Source organism: Akanthomyces muscarius, chromosome 3 (genome assembly GCF_028009165.1).
Source record: "Akanthomyces muscarius strain Ve6 chromosome 3, whole genome shotgun sequence".
In the NCBI taxonomy this organism is placed as follows: Eukaryota; Fungi; Ascomycota; class Sordariomycetes; order Hypocreales; family Cordycipitaceae; genus Akanthomyces; species Akanthomyces muscarius.
This window is the reverse complement of record NC_079243.1, coordinates 4,101,897-4,117,387: the sequence shown is the minus strand read 5'-3', so window position 1 is coordinate 4,117,387 and position 15,491 is coordinate 4,101,897. Positions and strand designations below refer to the sequence as shown.

Genomic DNA, 15,491 nt, shown 5'->3' with positions numbered 1-15,491 from the left:
TTCCAACCGTTCCCTCGAGCAATTTAAGCCACTCAGGAGCGTTTCTGTTGGGGATTACGTCGCTAGTTTCTTCTTCCATTTCTTCGCCAAAGCCATAGTTTGTTTCTTGGGTGTCTCTGATGCACTGCAGATCCCTCCGGCAGTCCATAGTGCGCTTCTCTCCACAAATTTCGGCCATTGGGCTGGCCACAGCGGAAGGGTTGAAGGCGTCACGATAGTTGGGGAATGGTAAAAGACTGGACTGAAAGGAAGTCGAGTTTATTAGGGTTCTTGGAAGCTATTCGTTTTCAAGCTATCTATATGCATGACCCGGCGCTGGACAAGAGGGTAGGAGGCGACAGCGGGATAATAACGTGAGGCACGGACGGTGAGCGCGTCAATGTCCCGGAGCTCCGGAGGCTCCACCAGGACGCCGATTCCAACCATGACGATCTAGACTTGGGCAGTTGCGGTCTGTTCGATGAAGACAGGGGCGGGCATTTCAGTTATCCTTACTTTGAACGACCTGGTCCAGCAACTACCATAATGGAAACAAAGATCGCTTCACTCCAAGTAAAGGTGATAGCTTCTTCCATTCCGCGCTGGAATCGTGGTTGTAGATTGAGTTTTGGAGACATAACCCTCATAGCGATGAAAGACGGGCTGGCTATGGTATAAATAAGCGTCATCTCCATGCTTCTGCTCCCAATGCTCACCATCTCTGAGCCAATTCAAATTCCACACGAAAAATAATGTATTTTTTGTCCTGATGTATTGGATTTCTTCGTCTAGTCATTGGATGCAGACGGCGGAGCACGGCACAACAAAGTCAATTTGTGTCGAAAACCCACTTCCTCCGTAAGGACATGAGGGCAAGATTTGGTGCGGGAAGCGAAACTCTGAGGCGCCAAGACGGCGTCTTGCGTAAACATGGTTTTGGGAAAAGTCTGGAGAGGAGGGGCGCGCACCACGTTTGGGAACCCGCACATTGGGCGGATCGGTGATGCTGAACGGATGACTTGTCACACAGGCTTGGATCGAAGGAATTCTATCTCATGTTGAAGAACAATGATATTTTACTAGTTAACGAGCTCAGCTGGAGGGGAAGGGAGAGAAAGAAGAGCAGATACATCTGCTGCCATCCTCCAGATTCTGATCGATGATGACTCCGCGGTGCAAATCCCAGTCGTCAATGCCGTGTCGGAGCAAGGAGAGTTTCCGCATTCCCCACCGAGAGCAGAGCCTCATCATGGAGAAGGGGATTCCACTGGGTTGGAGTAGCTCGTGCTAAGTAAGCCAGTGACAGCAGCTAATTTGAAAAGTAAACGCTCTGCCTGCTGCCAGCTGTCACTGGTGAGGTTTCTCCACCAGAGCACGGCAGAGGTAGCCTTCAGACTCTTGGTGACGGTAGCGATGCGCACTAACTAACATGTGCGCATGCAGCAAGGCGAAGAAGGCCTTTGAAACTGTAGCCAACTAGCATCAAGCTTTGTAGCGTGGTACATGCGGCTGTCAAGCCACACATGCGTTGTGCCTTTTCTGTAAGTACGGCCATGTGGCCACAATGTTCAAAGCTGCTTGGTGCCAAGCCGGCCAAGTAGAGTTTCCCATCGCATTGACGTAGACGAGGAGGGGGACAGGGGGGATTGAGGTGGCCAAGCGCACATGTCAATTCTCGAATTGCAAATGTCTGAGAGTCAAGTCATCTGAGAGGAAGAAAGACAGAGTGTGGCTTGCCCCAGAAAATCATTAGTTGGCTAGACCGGGGGGAGGGTTAGACCAGGCCCGTGGTACGATGAAGCGAGCGTAGCCCCAAACCTTGATGATGCGATCAGGGAAATGATTCGTCGACCGCACGACTTGCCCCCGGATTCACATTTCTGGAGGCTCTCTCTTTTTTGAGGGGGAGAAGCTTGTGTTTGCCAGTACGTTTTCTGACAATGTTCAGGGGTGCATTTTATCTCCGAGTCGTCCCGCGGGCGTACCATGTACAAGTGACTAGTTGTAACGGGCGTCTCGAGCTGTTAAAAAGACAATGCCAAAAAAAAAAAGCATAAAGCCGACATGATGAAGGCGAAGGGTGTGGAGAATCGCTGCTCGTACTTGATCTGATGAACGCGAGGTGTGGTGCCGCCGCCATGGGGTAGTCAACTAGCCTACATGGTGGCCGGTAGGCACTGGTAGCAGCGGGGAGGGCCTGACGGCCGCGGCGGGGGGGCGGAAGGGCTGGGCTGAGCAAGCAAACACGGAGGGCAGAGCAAAACTTGAATGAGCAAACAAGGAATGGAGTGCGCTGAGAGCGGCGAGAGCCAGGCCAGGCCCCAGCAGGTCCTGCAATTCATTATTATTTTTAGTGGCTCTGTGAGTGGCTCAGCGCTGTTTTTCCTGCCCCAATGCCCCAGGATCCGTACAGCGCTGTGGACCTGTTGCTGGCCCGCTGGGTCAGGACTGTTCAGGTGGGCGGGCTGGCGGGCTGGCGGGCTTTTTGGGGCTGCGAAACTGGGGGCGGCAAAAACGGAGACTCAAGCCTGTAGCACCACTACCTACCAGTACTAGCATCAGTAATTCCAGCGGCCGCAACGCTGCAGGTAAACGCCGTAGCTAAAGGAGTGGTGGCAAGCAGACTAAACAGAATTAAAACATGAATTAATTGAATAAAAAAAAGCCTTCTAGAAAAAAAAAAAAACCTCTCCAATCCCCGCAGTAGTAGCAGCCCCGTAGCCCCGTAGCGTACCCCCAGAACGGGCACCGCTGCCAATAACTCAAGCCTTTTTTCATGTCCGTTGCAAGCGTCGAAAACTCCACCCGCCCGCTGACGGAGCCATGCGCAATGTACGGAGTACCTACGTACATATGTAGGTCCTTTTTGGAACGGAGACGACCACGGAGACAGGGAGGGGACGATTCGTCAAGGTACCTAGTCTGTTGGTGTGTATGCGTGTCCGTCCGTCTGTCTCCATCGTCTTTGAATAATGCAAGTTTCTGAGAGAGGAATATAATACTCCTCCACACCCGTCCTCTCCCCCCCTCCCCCTCCACTCTCCGACCCCGGATTTCTTTTGGAACTGCCGCTGCTGGTTCAAATCTTGGAAACTCTTTCTTTGATTCATTCATCATCATTTTGATTCTTATTTTCCTGCGCTGGCAGCTTCCAGTTGCTCTCCCGACTTGCGCTATACCCCCCGGAGCACTCACATGCCACCATCTCACACCCCTCGACGACATCATCTTACACACACACACTAAGCTCTTACGCCCGGCGTCTCTAGCTCTCTCGCCCCCTTCACTGCGGACTGCGAGAATTTCTGTCTAGAAATCTTCTTCTTCATCGCACGATTCCAATCTCCAACTTGAATCGCGAATTGAATCGTACAATTTTCTTCCTTCTCGACGTCACAAAATTTTGCCTTTGGCGACCAAAATCGGCCCCAGTCTCAATCCGTCTACATTCCAACAGCGACAAACCGAGACAAGCAGCAAAGTATAGCTCCACGCTTACTTTTTGTTTTTTTTCTGCAACAAATCCGACAAATCATCGAAAACGTCCAGAAGTCTCGAGTCTTGCTTTGTTCATCAAAAACAGACCCGAAACCCTTTCGCCCTCTCTCTGGTGTAGCTCGCCACCAACCACAGAGCAGGCATTTTCTCAACGACAAAATTCGTCAAATCTAGGCGAATCATCATCATCATCATCACACACACGCACACAATGGCACCGACTTCAGACAATAGCTCCGATGGGAGCAACTCGCCCTCGCCGCCACCCCTGAGCAAGACGGAGAGCAACGTGTCCGTCAAGAAGCGCAGCTCCGCAGACGGCGGCGTCGTCAAGGTCACAAAGCGCAGAGCCGCACGCGCATGCGTCTCGTGTCGCGCCCGCAAGGTCCGCTGCGACGTGGTCGAAGGCGCACCCTGCGGAAACTGTCGCTGGGACAATGTCGAGGTACGTGGGACAAGACTACTACACGACACGGCGAGAGCTTCAATTTTGGGGAGCAGCTTGTGAAGCTCCGTATGGGGTTTCACAAGCTTGAGCTGAAAAATGCCATCTCCGCTACTCGAAAAAAAAAAAATTAACACACACAAAAAACCAGTAGAAAAGATGCTAACGATATCACAGTGTGTTGTTCAAGAGAGCCGTCGGCGCAAGTAAGTGTTCCGCTCTGCCCATGCTACCCCAAAAACTCCGAATCCTTGCATTTGCTCTTTTCCCCTACCCCAACGGCCACGCGTTCGTTCCCATGTGAAACTCGAGAGCAGAAACGAAAGAACTGGGTCAGTTTCTTGCATTATTATTTTCTGCAGCTGCCTAGTTCTGCTTTCACTCCTGGTTTTACGGGTCGCAAACGGAGGCCCGGAGAGACTTGACGATGACGCCGCATCTCAGCCAAGCTTCGAAATCGTTTGCGCTAGCCCATTGCTCTCTTTTTTTTTTCTTCCAGCGTGGGCGGCCGGCGGCCAGTTTTTCCCCAACCTTTTTTTACTTCTTACCCTCTTATTACTCTACGCGTTACTAGTGTACTAGTAATTTACGGTCCTCCGAAGCGGGGGCGCCGGGGTCCCGGGGGCCGGGCTCGCATTTCACTCACACACAGAGTTTTGACAAGCACCTTTTTCTGTTCGATCCACTGACCCAGAATTTATAGGAAGAGCACCTTGGCGGCAAATGCCGTGGGGCAGAGCACCCAAGCCGAGGCCCAGATCCGTTGCAAGACGACGGCGACGACGACGACGACAGCCACCAACAGCAGCAATAATGCAGCCAACGACAGGGCGTCATCAACCGTCAGCAGCGGCTACGCCAATGCGGCGGACAATGTCCCCGTCGCGCCCATGCCCACGAATGACCCGCGACGACAGAGCACCGCGTCGGCCTTTTCGTCGACGGCCAGCACCAGCATGGACAGCCAGCTGGGCGGCCTCATGCCCAACTGCGTGGTGGACTCGCACGTTCCCCATTTCATTTGTAAGTTGATCTTTTCTCCCCCGTGTGTGTCAGTCCTTGGCGCTTCATCATGCAGCATGCAATTTTACACACAGTCACATTGCAACGCCCTCATGCCCGTGTTAGTGGTGGTTGCATTCATCATTGCACCACACACAGACATGAACAAGGGGCGGAGAGCATTGAAAAAAAAAAAAAAGAATCATGTCACAATATGGCCCCCCCCCCCTTTTTTTTTTTGTTCCATTCAACATTTTTTTTTTGGTCTTTCAGCCCGCAGAGCTCATCCCGCAAAATGCATCCCGCATCATGATCACCCCCCTCTTGACCTCCCCCCATGGGCAGAATCCATCTTGCCGTTCCCCCCCTGCGCCACTCGCATCATCCCCACTTTTCCCAGTCACGAGAGCCAGCGCCTCGAACCAACCGCCGCATCATTAAATCCTGCTCGACACCTTTCACATGTGAAAGTTTGCTAGCTCGATTCAGCCCCATCAACCAATCTAATGCACCCATCTGTGACGACAGAGTTAAAAAAAAAAAAAAAAAAAAAAAAAAACTGACACGCGGTTTTAGATCAACGCTCCGGTTTCCGTCCAGACTTGCTGAGCCATGGCTCCATCGACCCTAGCCAGGCGAGCCCGACGTCGAGCAGCCTCTGGGGCGGTGACGGCAGCACCGTCAACCCCAACCGCCTCTTTGGCGACTCGGGCGTCGCCTCCTCCACGGCCGGCCTGCCCAGCCCGCTCGACCACTTCCAGTTCCACGCCGCGCCCCAGGCCACGCCCCAGCTCCCGCCGTTCCTGCGCCCGCTGCCCAGCAAGATCACCCCGGAAGATGTGAGCTATCTCCAGATGAAGGGCGCCCTGACGCTGCCCGCCATCCCGCTCCAGAATGCCCTGCTGCAGGCCTACGTCGAGTATATTCATCCATTTATGCCGCTGATGGACCTGCACCCCTTCCTCAGCATCGTCAACAGCCGCAATGGCTTCAATGGCCAGATGAGCCTGCTGCTCTACCACGCCGTGCTCTTCGCGGCCACGGCATCGGTGGATATGAGACTCCTCCGCGAGGCCGGCTATACAAGTCGCAAGGCTGCTCGTAAAGCCTTTTTCCAAAAGACAAGGGTAGGCAAGCCACTGGTGCTTCCCCGCACCGCAACTACGTAAACTACGGTGAATACTGACATGTGAACCTAGCTGCTGTACGACTTCGACTACGAATCAGACCGCCTGGTCCTGGTGCAGTCCCTGCTGCTCATGACCTACTGGTATGAGACGCCTGATGACCAGAAGGATACCTGGCACTGGATGGGCGTCGCCATTTCGCTGGCCCACACCATTGGTCTGCACCGCAAGCCTGGCGCCAACTCCATGACCAACAGCAAGCGCAAGCTCTGGAAGCGTATATGGTGGTCCTGCTTCATGAGAGACAGGCTCATTGCCCTGGGCATGCGCCGACCCACCCGCATCAAGGATGAGGACTTTGACGTGCCCATGTTGACGGAGAGCGACTTTGAGATTCAAGCCTTGGCCGAGAACAACAGCCTGCTGCCCTCAGAGTGCGTCGTGATCCGCGATGTGGCCATGCAGCGCGAGCTGGCGACCCTGTGCATCTACAAGGCCAAGCTTTGCCTGGGCATCAGCCACATGCTCAAGACACAGTACTCGGTACTGATCCGCGACAACATGAAGCCTGAAAACACCACCAACAGCACCATGATGCTGTTTCCCAACAAGTTTGACAATGTCGATGCCGTCGACACCATTGACGCCGAGCTGCGCGCTTGGGCCGACAGCCTGCCCGAGAGCTGCCAGTACCGCCCGCTCACACAGGCCGACATTGAAGGCGGCCGTTCGACCGTCACGGTCCATCGCACGCTGCTGCACATGGCGCACCAGACAACCATCTCGGCCCTCCACCGCCCGCAGTTCCTGCCCTCGTCGCCGACGCAGATGCCCACCACCTCGCGCCAGGTGCAGGACATGTCGCGCGTCAAGGTCCGCGACTCGGCCATGCAAATCACCCGCATGGTCACGGAGCTGCACAACTTCCGCCTGGAAAAGTACCTCCCCACGACGGGCGTGACGGTGATTCTCCCGGCCATGATCATCCACCTGCTGGAGATGAAGAGCTCCTCCAAGGAGGCTCGCGAGCGGGCCACGATTGGCTTCCGCCAGTGCATGCGCGTCATGGAGAAGCTGCGCGAGATTTACTCGGCCGCCGACTACGCCACCGGCTTCCTCGATGCCGCACTGCGCAAGGCCGACATCAGCGTTGGCTCCGGCAACAGCGGCGGCGGCAGCGGCAGCAGCGCCACCTCGGCCGCGCTCGCCCACCAAATCAGCCAGATGAACCAGATGAACCAGTCCGCCGCCAGCGACATGCTGCCCAGCGGCCTGCCGTTTGGCCTGTCGGTGCACACGCCGCCGCCCGAGACGCAGACGACGGCGAGCCTGCAGGAGGCGCTGTTCAGCAAGACGGCCATGCTGCCGCCCAACACGGTCAACGCCGCGGCGCTGGAGCTGACGGACTCGCCGCCGCAGACCGACTTTGACGCGACGGGCCTGACGCCCAGCGCCAGCGGCCTCTCGGAGGAGCTGCCGCCGACCGAGGCGGACCCCATGGACATGGACTTTATGGAGGGCCACGACGAGTTTGACTGGAACGCGGTGGCCGGCACCGACTTTGATGTGGACCAGTTTCTACAGTTCCCCACGGATGCCGGCAAGGGGTCCGCTGGCGAGGACATGGCGAGTGCCTATGGCAACAACGGAAACACAGCGGGATCTTCGATGGAAGATGTCAAGATGGGTATTGAGGCATCTGCATAAGCCTGTGGGCTGTGCTCTTTAATAGTTTGCATTTTCTGGGTATGGGTTGGTTTTACAAAAGGCGTTTCAGGAGGAGTTGGGTCTATATACTCCCAGTGCGGAGGCGTTTTGTGTTTAGGCTTGTTTCTCGGGCGATTGGTTGATATTGGTTCAGACAAGGTTAAAATTTCGGTGGACATGAAGTTATGAAAGATTTCAGGATAAAGATGTAATAACAGGAGTCCTGATGTGGGATGTACAGAATTGCAAAGACATACGTTTAAAACTGGATTATGTGAAATGATGTGTGAGATGTGGTGTCGTGTGCCTGTTGACTACTTTGACATTAGCCCGTTGATAATAAACACTGATGACACGGCGTTGCAAGCTGTCGAACTACTCGATTATAGCACTCTGTTTTACACACAGACACTTTTACCCTATATGTTGTTTCTACAGAATATATAGAGCGCACGTGCGCAAACATGCATCGCCAGGGCTCAGGCCACGGCATGACAGTTTGCTCCGTAGTGGGTGGACTCGAGATGTGGCGTTGCGTGGGCACGAACTTGTTTGCCTGCCCAATTCGCTTCCGGAGGGGTCCAAATTGTGGGTGACGAGAATGGCAGCGTGCACAGAGAATTTTTGCATGCATCTTGTTGTTGTGTGCAGAGGCCAGGTCCTGCAAGGGGGCCTCTGCATCTTTCGTCAATCTACTGCCCCATGCTCCTCACCAATCGATCATGTCAATTGCCACGGGCGAAAAACCACTTTGAAGAATCTCCCCACGTCCCTGCCTCTGGATGGAATGCAGACCGTCTTATTCTCCGAAGCACAATGGGACGAAACAATGTGGCTGTCGGACGCTCTGGAATGTGTTTTGTGCGGGGGATGACGCTGGGGGAAAGAAAAAAAAAAGAGGCGGGGAAGCTACTGCACATCTGCTCAGTATGCAACCTCTTTACCTAGCTTTTACTCTCCTGCGTAAATCCTGAAATGTTGTGCATGTGCTAAAGAAAGAGTATCCCTTTTCCCCCTTTTTCATCCTGTCAATCTCGCCGCGGCTGCATTGTTGACATGCATAACGCGACTCCACCCGATGTAGCGTGCTGTGGCTTTTCCTCTCATCCCACCACCCCTGACTGTTGCACTAGCTGTTGTTGTTGGGTCAGCGTGAGCTCATTATTGAAATTTTTACGAAATAGGAAAGAACAAAATAAAACCCAGACTCAGTTTGTTTTATTATTGCGCGTGACTTTTTGGGTGCGGAGAAGCCCCGGACGCCTGGCCTGGCCTGCGACGACCATACCCTGCCTTAACAGGTTGGTGATAATTTCTGCCTCGTTGCGTGTTTCCCCTCCTCTGTGTTTCACTCCCACACCACTCTACTTTCTCTCTCTCTGTCCTCTGTTGCTTTTTGCCGTGCATCAAACCATTCATTCATTGCAATTCATTTCCTTTTTTTTTTATTTTTTATCACTATCTTATTCTCCATCGTCATTTCTCTGCTTCCCGTCCGTCCGTCCGTCCGACCCGTGTCCGATTTGCTTATCGACTTTTCGACCTCCCAGCCCGCCCGCTAAACCACAACAAGATCCGCTCACCACGACTTCTCCGCCGCCGCCAAGTGTATAGTGTGGTGGCAAGACGCGTCTCACGAACGAACGAGTGGGCAGCACAGTTTGGAACAGCGACACTCTCTCCCTTGGAACAAAAGAGAACTGACCGAACTACGGATACGGGATAAGGGTATCGTTTGCGATATTTTTTTTAACCTTCCGGAACGGCTGCTGTCCCCGCTGATCCCAGACTCGTGGTGCGGAATTCGTGTCTCAGTCCAACTTCCTGGCAAAAGGAGACCACCGCAACGCCGTTGCGCAAGTGGTTTTTGCTTTTTCCGACTGTTTCGCTGTCTGTGACGTGCATACCCGTCATTGGCGCCTGCCATTTTTATTTCTGGGGACACTTTGGCGACAGCTCTCCTCCTCCTCAACTTTCACGACAACCAGTCACTTTTTCCCTTCGTGGGTTCGCTTGGCCAAAAAAGCGCCCCCCCTCCTCCCTCACGCGCGACGCTGCCCAACGACACCCGCACCCGCCCTTGTTTCGCTGTTGGTGGTGTGGGCATTGTTCAGGATCCAAACAGGGCAGATTTCCGAAGCTTCAACGAATCGCCGTGCAGCTGCGCTTTGTTTGTTGTTGTTGTGTTGCCGAGACAGTCTTTGCAAGCGAAAGACGACAGTCGGGACCCTCTTGGTTTGACCAAACGAACAAACCGGCCGATATACCCTCAAAAACACATTGAACCACGGTGCCTACAAACGCAAAAGACTGCGCGACTCGACAAACACCGCCGCACGTCACACAGGCCAATCCCACCCAGCGATTGCGATCCGCCGCGCCGCTCAAACTTTACTAGCTCTCGTGGATGACGCTTCAATCCTGAACCATCCCACTGCGCACTCGGCATTTGTTCTGCTAGCTTGATTGCCGGATCATTTACGGTTCGACCCGACCACGTTTGCTTTGGTTTCTTACTATGGGCACATTTGGCTTCGACCTTTGCATAGTAGCGACAGCATCTTCCCCCGGCCCTTGAGCGGACATGTTTTGACAGCCCTTCGCATTTACACCAAATTTCGACAGTCCTGACGATTTGCCGGAAATCAGCGACTAACCCTCTAACGATTGCTTCCACTATTACTACCCATACCCGACACAATGACGACATTAAACGAACGCCCGTTGCTTTTCAAGCCCAAGAGACAGTCTCTTGGCCACTCGCCCACACGATCAAAGTCAATACCTGACGACATCCTGCTACACATTACACCCTCCACAGCCTATGAGGCCCTCATGTCACCCACAGGTGCTATCCGCGCCTGCATGGCGCTCGCCTCCCCCGCTGAGCGCGAGTTTGCCATGCGCACGGCTCTCGCCTCACAGAGAATATACGAATGGCTTGCAGAGATGCGCGCCTGGTCCTGGCCAGACGAAGGTGGCTCCACCGGCTTTGAGCAGGATGCGCCGCAGGTGCGCCGGACTTTGTTTGGCTCTTCGACAAGTTCGACAAGCTCGCAACGACAGCAAGAAGTGTACCTGGGGAGCTTGCCTCAGCATGAAGTCGCCGACTACGCTCGTCGCATAGAAGAGATATATCACGGTATGGACCAACTCGAGGTTGAGGATATCAAGACACACATTCTCGCAAGCCATGTTCTGCCTATTTCGCGATCAACGACGCCCCTCTCAGAAGGCGGTCACTATAATGCAGCTGCGCCGTCATACCATAGAATGGGCGATCTCTCTGCCGTCGTGACAGCCATTGTCGTCCAGGCGCTCCCCAACATTGCGCGACTGACGCGCTTACTGCAAATATGGACGATGCGCATCACAGTATTACAATATGTGAACCCTGTTCTTGGTGCAATTGAAGACGCCGAGCAGATTATGGATGATGCCTGGGAACAGGTCTCGCTGCTCGCCCAGGAGAAGGCCCGCTTGGAGAGAGACGAAGGCGGAGAGCCACTGGAAGTTGTGCTCACAAAGGAGACGCTCGGCCCCAAGAAACGCTCCATTATGCGCAAAGTGGCCAAACCTGGCCGCACCCTCGACTACATGCTGGACTGCCTCGAAGGCCTCGACGACACGCTGCCCGACCATTGGCTCGAACGAATGGAGGTCATTGAACAAGACTACAGCGAGTGGGCGGCCGTTGCTGAGCGCAAGATTAGAGAGATTGAGTGGCTGCGCAACATCATGGCTCGCCAAAACGAGGGTGGTGTCAAGCTGCAGGACGAGTCTGTCTACATTGACCCCGACACGACGACAGAGATCTCGATGCTAAATGTCACGGACAATCTCGCCGACAAGGTTGCTTCGCGTGACACTATGTCGCCCAAGCGCGCCACGGATGATCGCTTAACTATGTCAGCGCTTGGATTCGTCAGTGGCGCCATGCCAAACATGGGGAGTGAACTGGTGGTCGACTCCGAGACGCCAGCGAAGCAGAGACGCAGTGCCTCGGACGAACTTGCACAGGCTGCTATGAGCCCTGTCAAGGAAGAGGTCGACGAAGAAGAAGAAATTTGCCTGCCTGAACTTCGAAGCAGCGTCATGGCCGATGCCAGTGAGCTTGCTGACGACACAGTGCTCTACGGGAGTCACTTTGACGGCATGTCAAGCGACGGCCCGGAAATTTCGGCATCACCAACCGCATTCAAAGGTCCTGTTCGCGAGCCAATGTACTTTGACGACAGCCCGCCTAGTTCGCCGCCGCTGTCGCCGCCTATGCTAGAGCACCAGAATCGCGACTCCGTCATTACTCTCGTTGACAGCCCACCGGTTAACTCTGGCTTACCAGAGTTTGAAGATTCCATCGGCTTGAAGAGCCCGCTCGATAGCTCCTTCATGGACGACTACGACGACTCTTACTCGCTCCCCGACGTCGCGCCCCCAACCTCTGCCGTCCGCAGAGACAGCGTTGGCGACCAGAAGCTGCGCAGGCAAATCAGCCAGATCATCGAGGGCATCCCAGCCAAGATTCGCCTCCAGTCTGACATGCCAAATGTCAACCTCAACCCGCCCGACCTACAACTGCCGTACCTCAAGAAGAAGCCTTCCAAGGATCGCTTCCGCCGCAGCGGCTCAGCGGTTAGTTCCCGCACCACGACGCCCTCCTTCACGCTCTCGCCTGCCAAATCTTCTCGCCCGCCGCGTCCCCAACGTGGGCAGCAGGAAATTAAAGTATACCACTTGTCACGGTCGACTGGCGAAGCGCCTATCAAACTCTTTATCCGCTGCGTCGGACAGGATGGCGAGCGTGTCATGGTGCGCGTTGGTGGTGGCTGGGCCGACCTCAGCGAATACCTCAAGGACTATGCCAGCCACCACGGTCGGCGCTCCGGCAAGCCTGAAGAGACGACGGTTGAAGTGCGTGATCTGCCACAGGTTAGCCGCGCTGTGAACAGCAACGGCCCCGTTCAAGGTTCCAGCCCCGGCAGCCGTCCTGCTTCGCAGTTGGGCGATGTCTCGATTGCTACGGCTGCACCCACCACTCCGCTCAACGTGCGTAAGACGCGCCGCAGCACCGGTGCAGTCGGCAGTGAAGCACCTCGCTTCCGCCCCAAGACGCCTGCCGCGGCACTGCACTACTCGTCTGTCGAGAACACGCCAGGTTCAGACGCCGGCGGTGGCTCTGCACGGTCGCGCCCTGGCTCTCGCCTTAGTTGGGTTGAGGATGACAGCTCGTTCCTAGGCCTGGCCGGTCCCTCGGGCAAGAAGGTGGAGATGAGCGACGAGAACAAGGCATGGGTAGAGAGCGTCAAGGAAAAGGTGCGTCTCGCTAGTGGTGAGCGCAAGATACCTCCGCTGGGCAACCCGCCTGGACCGGCGCTGTCGAGCGCGGCGGCACCCAATGTCGTCCCGGAGCGCTCCGCACGGGGTTCGACGCCTGTGGACGACAAGAAGCGCTTTGGTGAGCTGGGCAAGGTGGGAGGCACAAAGAGGTTGTTTAGAAAGGCCGGGGCCGATGGACGACGATCTGGCGCTGCTTGAGTTTGTTTGTGGAATGGAGATGTTGATTATACCATGTACATATTCTGTGTTTTCCTATATTATATTTTGCTTTCCGAGAAAATGACGAAGAGCATCATCCCTATACATGTACACGAGATGCGAACCTTGATTGGTTATTTATTGCTGAGCTAGGTGTGGAGTATATATGCATCATCTCGATATCGGCTTGAGAGAGGTGAGGTTCTTGTAGCAGCGTGCTTTGGGACAGTGGAATGCACCACGATTCTTAGTCTGAGCAACGTCTCTAACCTTCACTAGCTTATTCATAGGATGCTTGCCTTGAGTAAGAATTATACATTAATAAGAAATCCCAGAGATCTATCTGCCTATACTTGAGTGAATCTGCGCTTGATAAAGCTACCCTGTACTAAAGCCCGACCACGATTGTGTGCCCGAATAATGAGACTCTTTTGGTGGTACGGTCTCAGATACAACGCCATCATCTGCATAAAATTAGTGGGAGAGATTAAATTCATATATATCTGTAGGGTCGTGCAAGAGGCAAAAACACGTCGTGCAAATAGTCGCCCTTTAAACACATACACGCAGACTTGCCAATAAGAGTGCTTGACCAGCCACGTACGGTGACTGGCTTTGCTAACCGAATCGCAAATTTAAATTATATAGTGCGGGGATTGCGAGAAGCAAAAGCGAAGTATTACGGTTGCACAGGAAATTCAGCGCATATTAATCATGTAGGGGCGGAAGATTACCACCGGCAAGGTCGTGCAACGGCGATCCGGGCAACTTAAGCGTAAAATCCGGATCTCTCAGCTCCGACCCAGATCCTATCGTTCCGGAAGATGAAAATCTAAAAAAAGGCATGCAAAGCGTAGAGCTTTTGACAGGCAGACGGGCGGATGGTGAAACCAACGTGCGCTTTGGCCGTCTCAGGCTACCGGTGCGCACCTTGACAGTGCGGGCACGGCCGGGCGCTATCCTCTCCCAACGGGAGTGCGGGAAGCGTTTTTTTTTTTTTGACGAGTCGGATCCGGCGATGGGAGATGGAGAAATGACAGCAATTTGACAGAGCGAGTAAATATGACTCCGTGGGTAGCAATGGTATATACTGCTAATATTAACGTTTCTCAAACGCTTTCGCGCTTGGACCGGGAGCAGGAGCGGTTGGCACCGCGATGCGGAGGCACTACCAAAATAGGATTATAGACTTTAGCACGGGGACGTTTTGGGGGGTTGTCTATCCCTGAGACACCTTTTGCTGGGCGGCCGTGCTGTGGTTCAAAGTTATTAATTCGATGTTACCTGATGAAGAAGAGGACGGCGGCGCGAGGGACGCTTCACTCGGCCATGTCCGTCGGCGGTTTTCCTAGGGGACATCTTGGCGCAAACCTTCGCAACTACCGTGATGACTGCATCAATCACCTCATGTGCGTGCTTGTAAGCCTGGTTTGTGAGTTTACCGATGGCAACGGGGGAGACGGGAAGACCTGTATGGACAGGCAAGCCACTCGGAGGCTTGCAAGCAGGCACTTGGGTGAAGAGACTGATTAGATGCAGAGAGCGACATCGATACATCGGAGGACGCAAATGAAGGTCAAGGGCCGGTGCACCCGCCAAGACACTATTTCTGGACGGGACCTGGCTACGTGAGCTGACAACGGCCAAGGAGAAGACGAAGAAGCCATGGACGAGAAAGCTTGTCCAAGTTTTCTGCTATTCGGTCCGGCTGGGTAAAGAAAAAGCCGTATATTTGACAACACAAGCTGAATCATATCGGAAGTGGGCGTGGCCGAGTGGATTTTTCGGATTCACGGCCGAGATTACAATAAAAAGAAGAGAGGAAAAGTACATGCTGGGTAAAAGCAAAACAAAAAGCCCAGGCCATTGTTCTCAGGGCCAGCACAGACGGACAAGGAACAGGGGTTGAGGGGAGGGGTGTGCGGAAGAAGAAGAGAGAGAGAGAGAGAGAGTGAGGAAAAGAAAAGGTACATGGCTGGTACCGTCGCAGCTGGACTGGAGAACAGACGTGCTTCCCGCAGGTGCATGCATGCATGAAGACACGGGCCAGTGCAGTGGAATCTCTCTGCTGCGCTTTTTACAAACTGTCCAATGTACTGTACATAGATTTTTGCTCTTTCGTAATTTTCATCTAATTTTTTTTCCTTCTCCGTAGCTAGCTCTTTTACAAATAACCTCCGAAATCTGTAGGTACTTGG

The 15,491-nt window shown here is 54.1% G+C and overlaps 3 protein-coding genes across 3 annotated transcripts; 2 read left to right on the top strand and 1 right to left on the bottom strand.

The window, feature by feature from the left end:
- Positions 1-296: 296 nt before the first annotated feature.
- LMH87_002740 (uncharacterized protein) lies at positions 297-775 on the bottom strand (the record flags this gene model as incomplete). Its single annotated transcript, XM_056194243.1, has 3 exons — positions 297-432; positions 496-642; positions 696-775. The coding sequence occupies 3 exons, from the start codon at positions 773-775 to the stop codon at positions 297-299; spliced, it is 363 nt and encodes a 120-aa protein (XP_056051202.1).
- A 2,913-nt stretch (positions 776-3,688) lies between these two features.
- On the top strand, positions 3,689-7,758 carry LMH87_002739 (uncharacterized protein; the record flags this gene model as incomplete). The annotated part of the gene is made up of 5 exons (XM_056194242.1): positions 3,689-3,922; positions 4,100-4,128; positions 4,626-4,945; positions 5,501-6,051; positions 6,124-7,758. 5 exons carry the CDS (start codon positions 3,689-3,691, stop codon positions 7,756-7,758), a joined length of 2,769 nt encoding a protein of 922 aa, XP_056051201.1.
- Positions 7,759-10,458: 2,700 nt separating this feature from the next.
- Positions 10,459-13,293, top strand: LMH87_002738 (uncharacterized protein; the record flags this gene model as incomplete). Its single annotated transcript, XM_056194241.1, has 1 exon — positions 10,459-13,293. The coding sequence occupies one exon, from the start codon at positions 10,459-10,461 to the stop codon at positions 13,291-13,293; it is 2,835 nt and encodes a 944-aa protein (XP_056051200.1).
- Positions 13,294-15,491: the final 2,198 nt, after the last annotated feature.